Genomic DNA, 21,230 nt, shown 5'->3' on the forward strand with positions numbered 1-21,230 from the left:
ATGCTCCTCTGATGCCTGCTGACTATTTTTCAGGATTTGCCAAGAAGCCTTTGAATTTTAAAAGTTTCTTGGCTAGTCTGAAGAATACTTTCAACCCATTAAATCACAGAATGCATAAACCCAGAGAGTTACGCAATGTTACCAATAAGTGCACACAGTGGTGTGCTCAACTTAGGACCTGGCTCAGAGGACGCATTCCATAAATAGTTGTGACAATGTCAATAGTTGCCTTTCTCAGTGTTTACACAAATTAAGGGAGCAGGGTAGTTGAAATAGTGGTTTAATGATTAGTGTTGAAAATCACTCTACAGCTTTTATCGTGGCTTCTCCATCCGTAGATCATTCTCAGCCTGAGTGGTGTTTTCATCATGGGGTGGTGGTGAGAAGTGATTTGAGCAGAACCATCTCTAAATAACATTTTGGACTGTTTCTTCTTCCACAACTTCTCAGTCTCTTCTCTTTGGGACTTTGTACCTAAGCTGACACAAAGCATAGGTGTCCATGTCTCCCAATATGTTATCACATTGCTAAGAAATGCACACATTTTACTAGAAGTCTTCTGGAGACATACTATAACTTGCAAACTTGTAGAGATCATTCAAATGGGAGAAGTTTTGAGAACTCAAATGAATATTAGTTTTTTTATTTCCTCACTCTTCAAGCTATAGCTGAAAGACTACAGCCCACTCTTTCTTAGTAATGGGACAGAGACCCTCTTTTTTACAGTATATATAAAAAATGAATGAATGAATAAAACATTGAAATGAATAAAATATTTTGAAATTAATGGATCTCTCTCTCTCTCTCTCTATATATATATATATATATATATATTTATTTATTTATTTATTTATTTATTTATTCAGTTTCTCTCTGAGAACACGTTAAGTTTCTTAAGTTTAGCCCAGGGCTAAACGTGGCCCAGAAAATTCTAACACATGACTTTCTCATTTTAGATTCAGTTTGAAAGTGAATAAAAACACATGGGAAAACACACACAAAAAACAATTCCTGGACTTAAAGATATCCCAGAGTTTTCTTTACATATCACCTAGCTACTTTTACCTCCAATTTCTAAAAATGAACACAAAGCATTTTTAATCAGTTTTCAAGAAGATGAGCTAATCTTTTATAAGCATGAATTCAAAGAAGGAAAGCATTCTTCAGATGTCAAGATTAAATGTGTTTATTTCGAGTTAGTGGATACAATGGTATATTAGATACCAGCACTCCAAGCTACACCTATGTATTTGCCTCTAAATCTTCACACACTGTCAGTTTCCATTCCTCTAACATTCCATCACTGGGCTTCCTATTTCTAGCAAAATCATAGTTCAAATTTTTAAAAAAGTAAAAGCAAGATGATCACCACATTGTGCTTCCAGTGCCCCCAGAAGGATTATAATTGTTTTAAATAAATGTTTATGTTTTCAGTAAAGGGGGAAATTGATAACATGAGCACTAGTAATGGCACGACTAGGAGAGAAAGAACAGAATACAGATTAAAAGAAACATTTTCGGCTGGACGAGTTAGTTTCCCCTTAGTAAAAACTCCACATAATATCATCGATATGATGTCAACGTTAAATTGCTCAATTTGTGGGCCACACACTTAAGCGTATTGGCTAGTACACTTTTGCACTGAAACAGAAGCAATACAAGCTTTATGTTCTACCATTACACTTCCAGATTTTTCGCTTATTAATATACCTGCCAACTTAATGATTCTTGCATGCATTAGAGTTTGCTTTTGTAGAGTTAAGTTTATTTTCCCCATCCCTCCCGCTCCCATAAACATTGCAATGTGAACTCTTTGCCCAATTTTACTAGAATGTTGCAAAGGACAGCTCTGTGCCACCTTGGGACAGGAACTCCCTATCCCCTCCCTGGGCTACAGATGGATCAGCACTATTGATCACATCTCATCTTACATGCAAACAGACACTGCTCCCTTAGTTCCCCATGCCAGAGGCATATGAGTCAGCAGGTATACATACAAAAATGGAATTAAAAAGAAAAGAATAGAAAAGGAAAAGAAAGAAAAAGCTTTCTTGTTAAAGCCTATCGTCCTAGAAGGAATCCATTGCTTTGAATTCACTTAAAGCCTGTACAGGCGAAATGTGTTTCTTCTGAGAACCTCGTCTAACTCGTGTCTGGAATTCTTCAGGCTTTTCTCTCTTCACAAGGGGCTTCTTCTCTGGAGCCTTCATCTTCCAAGACACAACAGGTGAGTTGACAGCTGCTGTCCCATAGACCTTCTGATATTTTGTTGAGGCCACATAAGATGCTTTCACCGTGAGGACAACAGCATTCATCAGATTTTTAGCTGCCTGGATGAGCGATGTGGCACTGTCCAGCTGGAGTGGAAGAAGAATGAAATATACCTGGGTTAGCCAAGGCACAACATTCAGAAGATGGAGGTGCAATTTCTCAGTTAAAACAATGTTGTGTTTATGCAAGTATACAGTATTGCCGAAAAAGGAGCAGATTGTTACATGATAAGGAGACTAGGTTACAAAGCAGTCACCTGTCTTCTAGCCCTAATCCCAAAATAAAAAGAAAAAATAGAGGATACTCGACGATATGCAGTTTTCTAAAATCCCAGTACCTCGAAAGACAAAACCCTCCTTTTGGCATGTAAGAATTCCAACGTAACAAAAGTTTTCCAAAGGGGAACATGTCATGTTATTGCATTAGGCTGATTGGTAATAATGACAATTATTTGAAAAGCATTTGGCAGGCACTAACGAATAAAATGTTATAAGGGGTTTTATGGCTCTCTCAGTGGAAGTATCTATTTGTAGACTATTTCTCCATCTTGAGCTCAGGATTGGTAGGGATGCAGGCAGCTAAGCAGAGGAATACGTCCATGGGTGCGCTGACTTTTTACTTAGGTGTTTATTGTGCTGTGGTACCTGACTATTCCCAGGTCTTAAATATACCTCATATAAAATATCAACAGTTGTGTCAGACTTGCATAGGTCAAAGAACATTCAATGAGACCCCCTTATCCATGCGCTAATGAAATATTGATTTCTTACGATGTGCCAAATGCTATTTTAAGAACTTTGTTTCCCCACTTAACTCTCACAACGACCCTGTGACGGAGGTATTACTGTCATTGCCATTATATGGTGAGAGATCTGGTGCATGCAGAGGTCCAGCAATTTTCACAGGTTTATACAGCTTAAGTGATGGGGTCCTTAAAGACTGTACTACTGTGCCATACTGCCACCCTATTGGGTAGAATGGCTTTAAAATTGCTAAGACCAGGCACAACTTAGAGCAGAGTAGGTGTAGAAGTTCATCTCCAGACTCTAAGACCAGGTATTTTTCAAGTTACCTCTTTTCTGCTTTTAACCAGTTAGGCAGTGTGTTATAGACTGTATACTGGACCGTTCAATAACTGTTTCAAACTCCTGGACCACAAAAGCTGGAAAAGTTCAAAACTGCATTTCTCAGACCCCCTTTCAGCCAGGATTCTACATGTCACCTAGTGAAAGGAAAGAATTAACAGCTGGACTGCAAATATTACTCCAGCCTCAGGGATGCCTGAATGTAGTTTGTTCATTAAACCTGTAATAGTAACTAAGGAAATGTATCCATTGCAGTTAAATGAGGGATCCAAGAATGTTCCTAAGTAATGTGCTCCTAGTTGCTGAGATTGTTCATTGTATAACTTGTAATCGGTGTAGCTATATTAGAGAATAGGAACTAGGCATACAACCTTCTGGGTATGAAGTAATTAACAGTGTTATGCCCAGTGACCCCAAACACAGTGACTCCACTATGTGATGTGACTTGATTTCACTTAACTTGTCATTTCTTGTGACCAAAGCAAGTCCCAAGCAGTGACTGGGGACATCAGAAGTTATATCTAAAGCTAGGGGCAGGACAGGAATAAAGACGCAGACATAGAGAATGGACTTGAGGATACGGAGAAGGGGAAGGGTAAGCTGAGACAAAGTGAGAGTGGCATGGACATATATACACTACCAAATATAAAATAGATAGCTAGTGGGAAGCAGCCACATAACACAGGGAGATCAGCTCAGTTCTTTGTGACCACCTAGAGGGGTGGGATAGGGAGGATGGGAGGGAGACACAAGAGAGAGGAGATATGGGAATATATGTATATGTACCGTTGATTCACTTGTTATAAAGCAGAAACTAACACACCATTGTAAAGCAATTCTACTCCATAACAGATGTTAAAAAAAAGAAGTTATATCTAACGACTCTATTATGTTGTTCTGGCTGTTATCTGTTCCACATCCTTTATTAAAGCTAAATAAACATTATTCTGAGTTTAAAAATTCTATGAGAAATAAACTCAATCCTTCTACCATAAAAAAGCTCATAAAATCAGATTATTTGAGAAAACAATGGAAGAAGCTTTCTACGTATAAATTTCTTACAATACCATAAAACTGAGGCTTCACCACACACACACACATGATTAAAAGCCAGTATTACATTGACGCCACAATAATATAGAGAAGCTGAGATTTGTGGATTAGAGCCACGACTCAATGAATATATAATTGATTGCTTTGCAAATTAAATCAACCAATTGGTTAGAGTAACTAGTTGTGTTACCAATTCTATTACACTGTATAAGGTGTCCATATACCAAAATAACTGTTTAACCCATAATGTTTACTTTTACAGCATAAGTTTCTAAAGTTAGTTAAGGAAAAGCAAATTCTAGATTATTCATGTTAATAGAAGGAAAAACAGGCACAAATTGGTCCAGTGATTCTCTAAGTACAGTCTCTGAACCAGCATCACCTGGGAACCTGTTAGAAATGCACTCTCTCAGGCCAATCCCCACATTTCTGAATCAAAAAAACTGGCAATCCAGGGGATTCTGATTCATGCCAAAGGTTAAGAACCACTGGATTAATGACACCCAAGGACTCTCTCCAGGCTTATTTCAACCAATGATTTCAGGACTTCCACCATCAACAAGTTTGGTAACATCACAGCTAATTATCCAACTGAATCTCACTTTTTATCTTTCCAATTATACCCCCAGGCAGAAGTACAAATAATGAAGAAAATAGATAAGATAGCAAAATGCTGGGATGATTAGATCAGTCATAGTTTCTTTAGGAGCTAGATACCATACCCCTTGGCCAATCGACAGTTCCCTGTAAAAGTCTATAAGGTTTCAGAAAAGAGTAAAATTCGGTCATAAAGTTAGTTACTTTTGTTGTGTGCTATGGGTAAAGAGAGAGTAGAATGATATTATATCAGGGACAGTTCTGTTGATTTGCTTTGGGGTAACAGAATTAGCAGAAGTAGATTAGGGCAAGATATGTCTATTGTATTTTAAATTGTCCCCCGAAAAGCAAATCTTGGGAGAATTGAGTTGGGAGAATTGAGTGGATCCAAAAAGAAGAATTACAAATAATTTGGAGATTTTTACCACAGATTCCATTTTCAGATAGATGGTGTCTAATTCTGCTGCAAAAATATGATAGCCTGTTTCTTCTTCAGAACCCCTTTGCTCTCCCAGCCTGACACAGGAATCCTATGAATAAACCTAACACATTAGTTGACAGTGAGACTCTAAATTATAAAGTCAATGATTTTGTTCAAGCCACCTGGTGGGGCAGGTACTGAATTCATGGCAAGGCAAAGCGAGGAGGTGAGGGCTGGGTAAGCCTGAACAAATATACTCCAAGGCAATAAGGCCAATCTAAAATTAATACAAAATTTGACTTCTTCTTAAAACTTGAATTCCCCAGGGATAAATTTTACCATTTGCCCTATACCCACTGTAATGATTTAGATCATTTTCAGCACAATCATAATTTGTTTTATTTAAAAATGGGTCTCCTTTATACTTGTCCAAAATAGCACTGAGACCTGGTTTCCAAGTGGCACATCTTGCTAAAAATTCACTTCCTAAAGAAAATACATTAAAAAGAGTAAAGCTACATGGAAAGAAGATTTTTAAATGGAAAGTTTAAGAAAACTTATTTCACATAATTGTGCTCTATTTTGTGGTGTATACTGTAACTAGGGCATTTTCAAACAAGACGTGTTAATGAAATTCTAATAATATTAATACCCAACATTACTTGAGCACTTACTAGGTGCTTGGCATTGCCTTAGTCCTTTTAATTAATTTGCATGACTCAAGTTTCAAAAATCCTTGTAGTAGAAACTGTTACCCCCATTTTAAAGATGAGAAAAGGAAAGCTTAGAGAGGTAGGATAACTTGTCCCTGTAGTAACTGGCAAAGTAGGAATTAAGACCTGTACTCTCTCTCTCCAAAGCCCCACATCTGAACCACTACATTGCATTACTTCTCTGAAGCATCATTTAATCTCTGGGGTCTTGTTTTTCAGTGACTAACTATCATTCGAAATGAACTGATCTCAATTATTAACTCTGCCTGGGCATCCTATAAACATCATGACTAAGTCTAGTGAGAGCGTCCATCTCACCTGGTCTGTGATTTTTAGTCTCATCCTCAGAGCCTGAATTCTTTCTAACTAAATCTCCTGGCTTGGGATGTGTTACTGCCCAGCAATCCTTCCTGGCCTTTTGACTGGTCTCCTGGCTTGGATGCACCTTGACGGCAGCAGTTCCTGGGATCCGATCCCTGCAGATTTTTCTTGTACTTGCTCTGTTTCTATGAAGTACATTCAATATACAGCAGAAATGACTGCTGTATATTGTTGTACCCTCAGGTGGGGCTCAGCTACTCTGGTTAGTGTCCTAAGCCTTTATCTGGGCTGGTCTTGCTAGCTTAAATAAGTCTCAAAGGTGGACTGTCGCCAGCCATTCCTCAAGCTGGCTTGTATATACACTGAGTAGACATCCACAGAAAGAGACTTGTATCTTTTCCTGCTCAAGGGCCTTTCTATTCCTATGAGGCAGCCCATTAAATTCTTATATCAAGTCTAAGAGAAGTGGCTACTTAATTAAAAATAATAATAATAATAGCTTACATTTAGCAAATGTTACCATGAGCCAGTCTCTGGACTAACTTCTTAAGTTTCCTTTCTCTCATTCAATCTCACATCCACCCCTCAGACAGGGAATACCATTATGCTCAGCTAAGTGGGAAAGCCAAGATTTAAACCCAGGAAGCCTAACTCCAGAGCCCATGCTCTAACCATTGCTCTATGATGCTTCTCAGTGTCGAGCATGGCAGACGAATCCATAGTCCCCAAATTTATCAAGCTGTACTAGATTAATTCTCTCTATTCTATTCCATAGGTGTCTGTTGTCCCTAACCACGGAAATTAGGCTTCTCCTAATTCTGTCACTATTCTTTTTAAAATATCAAAGTACTATTTTAAAAAGGCAACAGATGTTTCCTCACATCTTGTTCTATTACAGTCCATGAAAAGCAAATAAGGGCGGGAGAGCTGTTTTACAGCCAATTCTATAGGGTTTTTCTGGCTCTTTTTCTGCCTCTATTACCACTCTCTTCTTCTTAACCTCACTTAACTTCTAATAGACAGATTTCTCTTTCCCTACACTTTCCTCATTTTGCGTTTTGAGTAGAGAGAAATACTAGAGGGAAGACTTCCTGAAATGTGATTCTTCCATTAATTGATATTTGTGCTGCTTAATTCCTTATGAATTGTGAAAAGTGCTTACAATGACTCAAAATTTACAGGATCATCTGAAGATTTCTGAAACACCATGTCATTATGTTTCATGCTATTTCATTAACATGGGGATTATACTGCAAGAGGTGTTCAGTTCCAATAGAAATAGAATTTGACAGAAATGTGACTGCATGACTCAAACCACACTCTTTCAAATGAAAGTGCAACTGCATTTCTTGAAATACCAAATTGTCATTTACTCTCTACCCTACAGTCTATCCCTCTATTTTTCTACTACTTTTCTAATGGGTTAAATAGAACGTTGTTCATGCCTGGATGGTTAAGAGTGCTGAAGAAGGACAATTCTGAAATTCCTAGCTAGTACAATTTGGTATATATGGATGTATTCATCCAGGTGATAGAAATAAGTGGGAAGCTGAAGTGCTGAACTGTTGAGTTTAACTTTGGACATAGTGAGGTGTGTGTGCGCTACACGTAGGTAGAGTGAGTTATCAAAGGAACAGTTGAAATTCTGTGAGTGAAATTCAGGGAGCAAGATGTAAGAAACCATGTTTTGTTTATATTGGTCTTTCCAGTTCTGCGTACAGTAAGTATATAATTTATGTCAATTTCTGTCTGATTTTTTCTTCCCTTCACATTTCTTATTTAGTGTTTCTACAGAGAGAGCTAATAGAATGTGGAATGAGATATTAAACCCATATTCTTCCCACAGGTCAAAAAGTCCAATAAATCTACTAAAATTTTTCTCTGCATCATACTTTCAAGATCAAAATCAATATTCTTTTAATAATCTAAGACATAACATCATCAAGAAATATCTTAACTATTCCCTTGACAGCCAAGGCTACTTTCGATTCTTTTAGGTAATTAGCAATCCTTCACCCTTGATAATAATGGTGATCCTCCTGGGACCAACCAGCAATAAAGCTAATGCAGTTTAGATTTAACAACTGGCTTTAAAAAAACACCCTCACCCCAAATAAAAAAAAAAATACCATTGTCAAAAGTGCAAAGTAATCTGAAAGAGGTGGAGAGAAATGCATTGGATTAACCACATATGACATAGTGAACATCTTAGGATGTTAATTTGTAAGGGTCAGGAATATAATTAGAGAAGAGAATTAGGATTTCACTGTGCTCCACATTAATCCATTTAAAATATGCATGTAGAGATAGAAATATAACCTGGAAATGAATCTATTTCCAAAAAGCTGATTATCTATTACCACAAAATAATGAACCATAAATGGTAGTTCATGCAAATCCCAAGTACAAAGCAATCCGTCCTTGCATTAAAAATAATGCAAATGTCATTGGACTACTGGCTAAGCTAAATTGAATAAAATAAACCAAATCATTTTGAAGGTGATTTTGAAATATAAAAGCCAAGGAGCGATTACCTTGAAAAGCTTAGAAGTGCCTGGGAATGGTAAGCTAGTCCCATTTGGGCCTAGGCTCTTTTATTCTAATTTTCTCAAATAATAACTGATAGTGCTAATGACTTTGAGAATGCTAAACTGGGTAGAGTCCATTTTAACCATGTGCAAGATCTTTTAATGGGACTAACTTAGTGTTTAACATATAAGAACAAGAAATATTTTAATGGACCTACACTATACATATTCAGGGCTGGGGTAGTGTTTTGAGGGGAAGAAGTTGTGCTGGAAGAATTGATAATAAATTGAAAGTAAATACCCTGAGAAAACTGGAATCTCTCTATTGGAGCTGGCCATTTATTTATATTTAAACAGTTATCTCTCCAAAAGGAGTCACAAATTACCTGCAGGAAAAAAAAAAAAAAAAAAAGAGACTTTGCTACAAGTCAGTTTTGCTGTTAATGAATGGGAGGTTAGAAACCCACAGCATTGCAGCCTATTATCTGCCAAGAAGAACATTTCATGTTTGAAAAATCCATGAGGATTTGAAGAGATATTTGATCCCCTTAGAAACTGTGATACATTTGAAATACCTTGAAATATCTCCCTACATTTTCCAGAGTCTATATCAATAACACTTTTATAAAATGCTAGCAAGTCCAGGGTAATAAATAACTGAAGCAAACAAAGATATGGTGAAAAGGTTCGGCCTAATCACATCTTTCCCCACTTCACGGATGTTTACATGAATACAAAAAAGATTATTCCTGTGTGGTAAACCCTCATTTCAGTGTCCTAGTCTACACACTCTTCCTCATCAAACATCAACAATGAAATAAATTAGCAAAGCTGAATTCCTTCTTGTTAAGACAGTGACAGTGGTGAACATAGGGCAGCAATTTGCACTCACCCCTATGGTGTCCATGGCAGGCATTACTAATCAATCACAGCACCTTGCTCCTTGAGAATATGCTCAGTGGCATGAGAAAGGAAACTTCTTTACCTCCCTCCTCCAAGAGGTCATATTTTGAAAAAGTTGTCAAAAACAACTTGATATAGTTTATAAGAGATACTTCTATATTTAAATTGTTTAATACTTTCTGTTTCTGTTACTACCAATCAACCTTGAACAAGTATTTTTTTATTTAAATGATGCAGCATTTAATCTTTTTTCCCATAGCTAACTTTGGGACAAATTGTGAATTTGTACTGACACCACAGTATGAGTTGCTAATTAATGAAATAATTAAGCTGAAGACATAAGTATGAACAGAAGTACAAAGCATTTTGGGGATGATTTTAAATCAGAGGGTAAAAATTAGTTGAATATACTAACAAGTATGATGTCTGAAGTGAAAATGACCATCACAGGTATGGCTGTGATGATCGTTAAAACAAAAAATAAACTGCATTAAATCTATTAATATTAGAACATGTACTAATCCTTGATAACTGAAAGCAAGAATACTGTAGGCTAACTCCTGAAGAGTTGGCTTAATCCCAAGGGTGTTCCCATTTGATTACAGGATCTTGAAAAGTAAATGTTTTTCAACTTTAAGTAGTGGCTCAATCACAGCAGAAAGGAGGAGAAAAGGTCTGTTATTTTTTCTGCAGGGATTCCTTGAGTGCTGCCAGGGAGGCAGCTGGTGCTCTCCCAAGGCTGAAGGCCAGTTGTTGGGAAATATGTCTGTAATGGCTCAAGATGAAGTTGGCAAAGGCCTTAGCAGACAAGCACTGCAATCTCAGCCAGGCTTAAAAAAAAAAAGCTCCAGTGTTGCTGAGAAATTTACCAATTGGTTCTCAGGTAACTTTCTCAACTGGACATATTTGTGTTTTCCTTTCTAATTCATTGAGGTAGGTAGTACTTCTTAGTCAGCCAGTCCACTGATTAACTGTCTTCATTTGCATTTTTTCAATTATAGGTAAGTAAACCTTGGGGAATCCCATGAAGGCTTAATTACAGTCAACAATTTCTTAAATATGGCTTAGAGCCATTTTTTTTCTCACCATTTAAAGCAGAACAGTTTTTGCTCAACCCCAAACAAGGCATTTTTGCTAACCTTGGAATTCCAAGGAGAAATGGGAGTATTGGGATGTGTTACCCCTTGGAAAGTTATGAACAGGCATCTCTATTCCTCCAGGAAGTCCCCACCTCCCTTTTCTATATTTCTGCCTTCCCATACTGTTCCTTTTCCTACACATCAGGATCTCCTGGCCCAGAGGTTTTCTCTGGGTTGTTTTCACATAACAACAGGAGCATAGGAAATAAATCCAACAAGAGACCATGCGCCAGTGGATGGAGATATATATATATATATATATATATATATATATATATATAACAAACTGGGAGATATTCCTGGGTAGGAATATCTTTATGTCACATACATATTCCATGCATTGATTGTTGATTTTGTCATCTCTGATCATGAGAATCATCGTGTCTTCACCAACCAAGGCTCAGACTTTCAAAGGGCTACAGCTCCTTTTTGCCTTCCGTATGGGGCAGCCAGCTAGCAGAAGGTCACCACATTTGATCCCTTTATTTCCTTCATTCTCCTGCACTATTCTGCATTACCATTACTGGGAGGCAAATTTAAGACAAGCCACTGCCCAAGAATCCAAGAGAAATATGTCTTCACAAAATGAATCAAAGAGCCACCAATGGGCCCAGTACTCTCAGAAATGCTGAACTTTGCATGGTCATGGTATATTTGTTGATAAGTGATAAAGGCCATTTAACACCTTACAAAACAGCTCCTAGGCTCCAGAATACAATGTGCAACTACTAAGTGAAGAATAGATCCAAAGAGTCAAGGACCACAGGTTTGGGTGCTGGTTGATGGAGGGTTGTGCCTGGGAAGGGAGCATAATCTGGAAGCCTGGATTATTCTTCGCCATCTGTTCACTCCTCTCCACATTCAATCACTAACAGTTGTATCATGTGGCATTATTCATATGTTGGGGAAACTAAACTCCCATCCAGCCCATAACTCTCTCCTCATCAGGTGTGTGGAAAGAGCTGGTCAAAGCCTCTGTTGCTACCTGAGTCCTGGATGAAGAGAGTAAAGAGCAGCAGAAGAGACCCCTTCCCCAAGGAGTGTTTGCTACCCCTCCTCAGGATTCTAGTACCCTCTTTCCACCCCATTCTTCCAAGTCCTGTACATTCTCTCCCCTCTGGCAATGCATTCTTACATTTCATGCTCCACTTCCAACTCTCCCTGTTACTCCATCCTGTTTTATCTTTTCCTCTCTTACAGTGAAGAAAAGCTTGGATTTTGGACTTTGGACTCAAAACCTGAGCTCAAACCTGATGGGTCTAATCACTGGCTATGTGATCTTGGGAGAGCTACTTAACCTAGCTCTACCTGAAACTCTTTCTTATCTTTCTCTAAAGTAAAAGTGAAAAAAAGCACTTTCTAGGATTATTAAGTATTAAATGAGATAATAGCCTTGAAGCTGAATGCCTGGCACATGGAGGCCCTTAGCAAATCATAAGCTTTTATTATTACTGTGATCCACCTTTCCTTAAATCACCATTTGAGTCTTTTTAAAAAGGGTCTTTTTAAAATCATATTTTCCATTTCCACCTCCTCCTCCTCTACTTTCTCCTCTCAAGGTTTCTCCACACCCTCCATCCACCCAATCCAGCATTTTGGACTCTCTCTAATCTTCTTCTTACTGAAGCTACTGTCACCTTGGCTTGTTCTCAATGCCTGATTATTACAGTTTTAATGTTGTACTGATAAAGGCATGGAGAAGTTCACAAGGAGAATAGAAAAGCACCGTAAGTTGTATCTTTTGTAGCACTACTGAATCTTTTAGATGGAGGAAAGGAAGGCTCAAGATTCAGTATAAGAAAACATGGGGGATTTATGCATGGCACCCAAAATATCTAAGAACATTTAGGGCTTATAGGGGTTGGAGAAAGACTGGATAGTTGAAAAGTCAAGATGGCTCTAGTAGGAGGTGGAGGGAAGCCAATCTGGTCCTGGAAAGTAATGTTTAAAGATCTTATTTGAGAGGCATCAAAAGAAAGAGTATAAAATATTTTATCCAACCACATATAGGGCCTAACATTTCAAAAATTCAGGCTCTTCAAAAAAAATCATACTCTTTGTTTTGGTTAAGATATTATTTCTAGATATTTCTTATTGAAAAGCATAATAATGTTACCTGGGAAGTTCAACAGCCTAATTAATTCAACTCTTATATTGTCGTCAGAACCCAGCTGAGAGTGTCCTAAGCTACCTCAAACACAGTTCCCTCTTCTGCACATCAAACACTGAAGATCAACCTCCCAAGCCCTGTGCTTCAACTCCATCAAAATACAGTTGGGTTTCCTAGATTTGTTTCCTAAAGTCTTAAATCCATTTTTCTATAAAACGGGCTATTTAAAATTTTTAGCCCATTGGACCTAACACCTGCTGTCTTCAACTGAGATCAGCTTATCTCGTTATCTTAACCCACCAATAGACTCACAGTGTTGAATCTACATATTCTTCAGGGGTGCTTGAAAGTTTCATCCACCCAGCTTCCCAAAACATAAGCATACCAATCTTGCTGTATTTGGTTATATTTTGTTCATATTTATTAACCAAATAAATTAGCAAAGGCCAGGTGTTGAAAATAGACTAACCAAAAAATCCAGGATAATTAAAAGTCAAACTATAAAGAGAGGACATTGCCTAGGCTACAGTCTGGAAAGACCAGGAGGTACCAAGAAGTAAGTTAGGTGCAAAAGAAACAAACAAACAAAACAAAATAAAACAAAAACAGAATGGGTAACCTTTAAACAAGCCATACTTGTCAATGCTCCAAGCCTCTTCCAGAAATGCCTCTTTTAGTGAAGGCAAGGATGGTTCATGTGTGACATACTTGCTACCATTTCTTCATTGGTACCTTTATCAGGCACATCCAGCCAATAACAGTCCTTTGTTCTATTGATCCTAGACAAGATCTCAGAATTCTTCTCAAAACACACTGCAGTCAATCACTAGCAATTGATGAGAGTGAGCAATCAAGGTTAAACCCATTTACCATATCCACCATGGGCCTTCGAACCCTCCCCCCAAAGGCTATGCTTTGATTAACAGGGGTATATTAATATTGTTTCTCCCTCATTAGCATATTGTTCTTCTTGTATAATTCATAAAGAATAATCTCTTAAATATAATGCAGAAAACTGATGTGAAATCTTAGACATATATGTAACTATACAAAATAATTCACTACATCAACCTAAAATTTCAACTCTTCTTCTTTTTTTTTTTTTTGCGGTACGTGGGCCTCTCACTGCTGTGGCCTCTGTTGCGGAGCACAGGCTCCGTACGTGCAGGCTCAGCAGCCATGGCTCATGGGCCTAGCCGCTCCACCGTATGTGGGATCTTCTCAGACCGGGGCACGTACCCATGTCCCCTGCATCGGCAGGTGGACTCTCAACTGCTGTGCCACCAGGGAAGCCCTCAACTCTTCTTTTATTACAGAAATGAGAATAACAACAAAAAGAAATGGATATCATTATTCAAGGGCTCATAAGAGGTCTTCAGTATAATGCATCTTTTAAAGTCAGTAATTTTAATTAAATTAGTTTTAAATTTGAGCAGTTAACCCATGGCTTTTCACAATTGAATACATTTTTCTGCCTACTTTGAAACATTCTTTGAGTAGACATAGAACAATACTCTCCAAATACTTTTCTTTTTTCCTGGCCACTACTTTTCTCATTGTGAGATGTAAACTCACTACCAGTTTCATCACATATTTAATTAATTTCCAAGTGTTCACTGTGTACATTGTCACAGGTTCAGGTGAAGTTTTCCTATCTTACTTAGAACACAGTGAGTTGTAAGTACTTAACTTCCATCTGGATCTTACTTCAGGTTCTTGCAAAAGTTCTTACTTTCACAAAGACCTCTCAACATTTAGAGGATAACCTAAGCTTCTTCAGACTTCTCTTAATGACTCTTCCCAACATTCCAGAGACAGGTATGAGCTACCTGCTCTTCCCACTGTCTTCTTAATCTCAGTTATTGACAACACAATTCTTCCAACTGTTTAGGTTAAAAACCCAGAATTTTATATTACACCTTGTTCTCTCTGACCCAGCATCCAATCTTCCATCATAGTCTGTCAGCAGCATCTTTGAAATATATCCAATATTTGACCTTTTCTCACCTTCTCCACTATTACCACCATGGCCAAGCCCCAACAGAATCTCTTGTTAGATTGTTTCAATATCTTCCTCCCTTTAACAGGAACCAGAATAGTCCTGTTACATAAACTCAAATAATATTGCTTTTCTTCTCAACATCGTCCAATGGTGCCCCATCTCAATCTGAGTAAAATCCAAGACTATCACAGTGGCCTTCAAGGTCATAAAATCTGGTTACCAATAGTTCTGATTTCTCTGTTGTTCACTCCACTACTAAATATTGGTCTCTTGGGGACTTCCCTGCTGGTGCAGTGGTTAAGAATCCACCTGCCAATGCAGGGGACATGGGTTTGAGCCTTGGTCCAGGAAGATCCCACATGACGTGGAGCAACTAAGCTCATGTGCCACAACTATTGAGCCTGTGCTCTAGAGCCCATGAGCCACAACTACTGAGCTCATGTGCCACAACTACTGAAGTCGACGTGCCTAGAGCCCATGCTTCACAACAAGGGAAGCCACCACAATGAGAAGCCCGCACACTGCAACGAAGAGTAGCCCCTCTTGCCGCAACTAGAGAAAGCCCGCACACAGCAACGAAGACCCAACGCAGCCATAAATAAATAAATAAATAAAACATTGCTCTCTTGATTATTGCTCAGACAGACCAGTCATGCTTGCCCTTCAGTGCCTTTATACTTTTTTCTTCTGCCTAGAATGCTCTTCCCTCAGATATCTGTAAAGCTTGGTCGCTAAACTCCATCAGATATTTAATCAGATATCAGTATCTCAGTGAAAACTTCTCTTTCCAAATTGCAACTCCATTCCCACCATTAACTCCTCCTCTTTCCATTTTAGTATTTCTTCATACACTCGTCATCATCTAACAAATATTTTTTTCATGGGTTTATTGTCCCTCACCCCAAGCTATATCCCAAACACCTAAAACAATGTCCAGCACATGGGTCTTCCATAAATATTTGCTGAATGTTGTTGAATAATTGCAACTTTACAGATGAGGAAGTAAGAGATGACAAAGCTTGTCCAAAGACGGAAAGGTAGGGCACAATGCCTAGTCCAGTACCCAACTCCCCATGTCATCAATCTGTTTATTCTTCCATGGAAGAGTACCCAAAGGCAAAATATTAGCAGGACAGTGGGATTTAGGGACATAATATACAAAGTAAATGTTATCTAGTTACAATACAAGTCTTATGACCTCTTCCCCTCAGTGGTATAGCTTCAGGATCATCCTTTGCTCAGAAAACATCCATAATTCAATTATTTGTGTTTATTACTTTCTGTGTATAAAATACTGGGCTTTCTTTAAGGATCATCTCTCTCATTAACAGTACCAGCGTCTGTGAAGCACTGAGCTATGTTTGCTAGGTATAGTTCTGGGGACTTAATAAATGATCTCTAAGATGTATAAGATAGATACCATCATTCATTCTTTACATAAAAGGAAATAGAGAAAAATTAAGTTCTTCGTGAACTTGGGTTCACAAACTCATATCTGGTAGAACTCAGCTTCAGTTTACCCACGTGACACACTACATGCAATCTTCTTTGACCAGGCAAATCCACCTTAGTGTTTTCCTGCCCTGAACTCTCTATTCCTGGCTATTGGTTCCATTTATCTGGAGCTCAGTATGAATTATGGTGACTTTTAACTATTCATAAATGTGAATCATGTGACCAAGCAGTAATGAAGTGGATTTCCTTAAGTCATAAAGGAATAAAAGGTCACACCAACTTCCAGTCCTGCAATCACGATTCACATGAGATATGAATTAGGCACATAGTAAGGACTTCATCTTCTACTTACTCGTTTTCTTGCCAGCCACTAAAAAGTCACTTACATTTTCAAAGAAAACTTGATCAAATACAACATCTAATTCTCCTTCCCACTAGCCACCACATATACCACTTGCAATTTACACAAAGTTTATGAAAAAAACTTTTTTATTCTAAATTTCTACAACAAAGCCTTTTACTCAACCACACAATGGGCACCATGATATGATGTAAGGCTGACATAGTTTTTAAGAACACAACATATCTTAGTTGTTACCATCATGTATACTATCTGACTGATACTATATCCTGTATTTCTTGTTCAACTACTAGTCTAAGGGGGACAGGGACAAGCAACATCCTTCAAATGCACAAAGCACAACAGCACAAAGAGAAATTGGCTCTAATCTTGACTGTGCTAGCTGCTGACTAGGAAAGTTTGGGGTACTCTTGTAACCTCTCTGAGCTTCTGCTTCTTCAGCTGTAAAATGGGGTTATTAATACCAATATATTTTCACCAGTTTTAAAAGTAAACTTTTAAAATTTTAAATAAGTATGTCACTATAAAAGATTATTACATAAGTTCTGGGTACCTTGGGTGAGTCCTTTTAGAATCTTCATCATAATTTATTGGACCACCTGGGTAAGTCAGGCCCAAGAAAGTCTGCACAGGGAAGGGTATTCCAATAGACGCCCAGGGTGAGAGTACCATAAGCCTTAACAAGACAAGAACAAGGTACTTCCAAAATGAGGTAAGCTTTCTTTTCCACCTGACAGTGGGGATGACTAGGGCTGAAATATGGGTGAGGTGGTCTAGTTACCATCTAATTTTTCCCTTTTTTGGAGAATGCTCAGGAAATGTCATTCTCAAAATAAATGTAACAGAGGAACCTGCTATCAGGGACCCAAAAACTGACTGTGGAGTGCATTCCTAAAAGAAATAAAGGTCAGCCAAAAAATAAAGATAAACCATTCTCGTAATATGAGCATCCATGGAGCTATCCTTGGTGATTGCAGCTCAACTCCTGTTACATTTCTTGCTGGCATGAAATAATTAGTTACTTATTTGCTGCTTTGTCTTCAAAGACTTTGTGTGCATGTGAAAGTCTTGTCTCAGAACTAGACTTCTTGCTATTTATGAACAAGTACTTCCTGTCCCTTTATTGTCATGTTCTTGCTAGCACCACATAAGCCACAGTAGGATTGGGTATATACGTCCCCAGTGTTTAGTCAGTTGGGTGATGGATTCTTAGCTCAGGCTGCCTCTAACTGATCTGTAAGAGCAGCCTACTGATGAAATTTGACTAATACTTCTCTGTATTGGGTTAATGTACTTTGGATATTTTCCAGATTCAATATATATTGAGCATCCCAGCCAATATTTTACATCACTTAATCTTCACTCTATCCCCCCCAAAAAATGATACATCCCTTTATCCTTACTGTTTGATACATGAGAGAATGGAGGCTTAAAGAAAAGTAACTTGCTAGCTAATAAGACAATTACCAGGAATTTTAAGTGTATGACTTCTGTTCCCAGGTGTAGTGTATTTAATAATACACTGCAGCTCCAATTGTTTTTGAATAAAATAAGAAATAAAGAGCATTTAAGGTGGTTCCCCTGAGAAACTAGAATATGTCCCCTTACAAGTGCCTGCCAGGGCTTGGCCTGGTTTGGAACCTTATAATCTGTTTCTCCTGGAGTGAGTACTTTAGGAAAAACACAGCAAAAACACCGGAGGGCTCCCTTCAATCTAAAACTGGAAATATTATTTCTTTGGTCCAACAAAGAACCTCTACGGATGGACAACATATTGTCTGTTCTCTTGCAAAAGAGGTTGAGCTATACAAGAAACTTTCAAAATCACAGATTAAAGGACAAAGTATCCTCAAAAGACTGGACATGCATAACAGTATTGCCAAAAATCATAGAAAGGATATTAGTGGTTCCTTTGAAAGCAAGCCTCAAATCTATGAAATTGGAAAACTTCTTTGAAAAAAAAAAAAAGCACTTTGTAAACTTCCAATGAAATGACAACTTTTAACCAGTGAACAAAGATAAACATTAAAGTGTTGGAGAGAGTCTGATACAGTATCTTGCCCCTACTGAAAATCATACTTAATACTAAGATGAAAGTTTCCTCAAGGCACAATCCCTAACTTGTAGTCCCTGTGAATCTAGCCTTTGACAAAGTTAAATCACCTCCATATTTATTATAAGATTTAAAGGATACCTCATTATTTCTTTACCTGATACACTAAAAACTGCCATGGTAAATATTTCAAATACACTACAACTACAGCTTTGAAAGAAAGAGTGATCTCTGTTTCATCTAGAGTCACCACCTGTTACAGCTCTCCAACCTTCTCTTTAAAATGAATTAATGCTAAACTATGAAATATATTCAATGTTTACCTATAATTTGCTTGGTTTCAAGGGCTCAGCTAGCATTAATTTCAGCATTGCAGTTACGTATCATAAATATTATCTCAAAAACACTCACATAATTAATTTGAATCTCAAGACCATTGGCCTGATGCATTTCTTAATATTATTTTTAAAGGAAAAAATATAAATTATCACTTTGTTTTTCTTCCTTATTTTTAAAAAGGTACTTATTATCTATTTCATCATACAAGGATTAAAAAGTATACAGAGAGAATAAAGTAATATGTGAAAATGTTTTGTTTAACAAAAAAAGGTGTTATAAAAACAATTGATTTGGGCTTCCCTGGTGGCGCAGTAGTTGAGAGTCCGCCTGCCAATGCAGGGGACACGGGTTTGTGTCCCGGTCCGGGACGATCCCACGTGCCACGGAGCGGCTGGGTCCGTGAGCCATGGCCACTGAGCCTGCGCATCTGGAGCCTGTGCTCCGCAACGGGAGAGGCCATAACAGTGAGAAAAGCCCGCGTACCGCTAAAAAAAAAAAAAAAAAAAAAAAAAAAAATTGAATTGTTTTAAACTCAATACCCTTGTTTGTAAAAAGCAAGAAACTGAAGTAAATTCACTTAACTTTCTTTTAAACACATTCTTATCAGAGCCCTGAATTGCCTTTGAGAGTAGAAATGCCTGTATCTCTAAGACAGGAATATTTGGGGGTAACCAACAAGGAAGATGGATGGAGATCTTAAAAAGATGTATGAAGTTTATGGCCAGAGGATGACCGTGATGGATTCTCAGGAGTCTCGCTTCTAGAAAAATGCACACCCACACCCCGATGCCAGGCTACGAATGGGCATTTGGCAGATGAATCTGGAACCATTGTATCTTCCATCTTCCACCCTTCCAGAGGGAAGAAATAAAAGGCTCCATTTCAAATAGTATGTATATTCTAGGTGAAAAATCGAGATTTCAACCAGATCTATGGTGCTTATCTGGGGCAATTTCCCCACTACAGGCATCTAGTGGGGAAATGCCAGTGATCTTGCCAAACATACTATACAGTGAACAACCACAACAACTTCTCACAACTAAGAATTATTTAGACTAAGCTAGAATGAAATAGCCTAATGAGACAAGCCATGAGGTCTAAGAAAGGGTCGAAACTGACTTAAAGCCCTGGGAAGCTCTCACCATAGCCTCACTCCTCCCTCCTTCCTAGACCAGAATTTTTCAAAGTGTGATCCATGTGTATCTGCATCCAGAACGTTTAGAAATAGAATACAGATTCCTGATCTCAGGCGTGAGCTTCAGAACTGTGAAGGGAAAGCCTAGGAATCTCCATTTTTATTTGCTACCCATGTGATTCTTCTACAGATTGAAATATAAGAATCATTACTTCACTTCTCTGTTGAAGTCATTCCCTTCTGTATTTTCAGCTATCACCTCTCCGTAGTGATTCCTTCAGGACTCTCAATGACAAAAAATTGCAATTTCTATGAGGGCAGAGACTTTGGCTGATTCTTCACTACGGTATATCCAGTGGCTTGATTGGTAGACGTGATGAAAGAGGGCAAGAGGGCACCTACATCATCAAAAAGACCATCATCTTTGGGAAGAGACAAGGTAATGAAAAATAAAGTTAGCTACCGATTTATTCGGTACTTCTACATTCTGGGCCTTGTACTAGGTCTGTGGCACACATTAACACTAAAAACAATGCAACAAAGTAGATACTAATGTAATTTTCACTTTACAGTTGAGAAAAATGGGGCTCAGCTGGATCAAGCAACTACCAGAAGTCAGAATTCAGTTTGTGTGCCACTGAATGGAGAGTATAGACGGGTAAGAACTGCCACTCCATGCCCAATTCTTCCCATTTTTTTCAGATTTGTCATATGATATACGTAGACATAATTGGGGTAGGGGTA

General features: G+C 38.1%; 1 protein-coding gene across 2 annotated transcripts in view; it reads right to left on the reverse strand.

Moving 5' to 3' along the window:
- Nucleotides 1-1,170: 1,170 nt before the first annotated feature.
- CTNNA2 (catenin alpha 2) overlaps nucleotides 1,171-21,230 on the reverse strand; it is a 1,189,124-nt gene continuing 1,169,064 nt past the window's right edge. For both annotated transcript variants that reach the window (XM_067704543.1, XM_067704544.1), the window contains one exon: nucleotides 1,171-2,357. In XM_067704543.1, coding sequence (XP_067560644.1) covers nucleotides 2,070-2,357 — 288 coding nt within the window. In that variant the 3' untranslated portion in view covers nucleotides 1,171-2,069. The remainder of the gene's footprint in view (nucleotides 2,358-21,230) is intronic.

This window comes from Pseudorca crassidens, chromosome 14 (assembly GCF_039906515.1).
Source record: "Pseudorca crassidens isolate mPseCra1 chromosome 14, mPseCra1.hap1, whole genome shotgun sequence".
Classification (NCBI taxonomy): Eukaryota; Metazoa; Chordata; class Mammalia; order Artiodactyla; family Delphinidae; genus Pseudorca; species Pseudorca crassidens.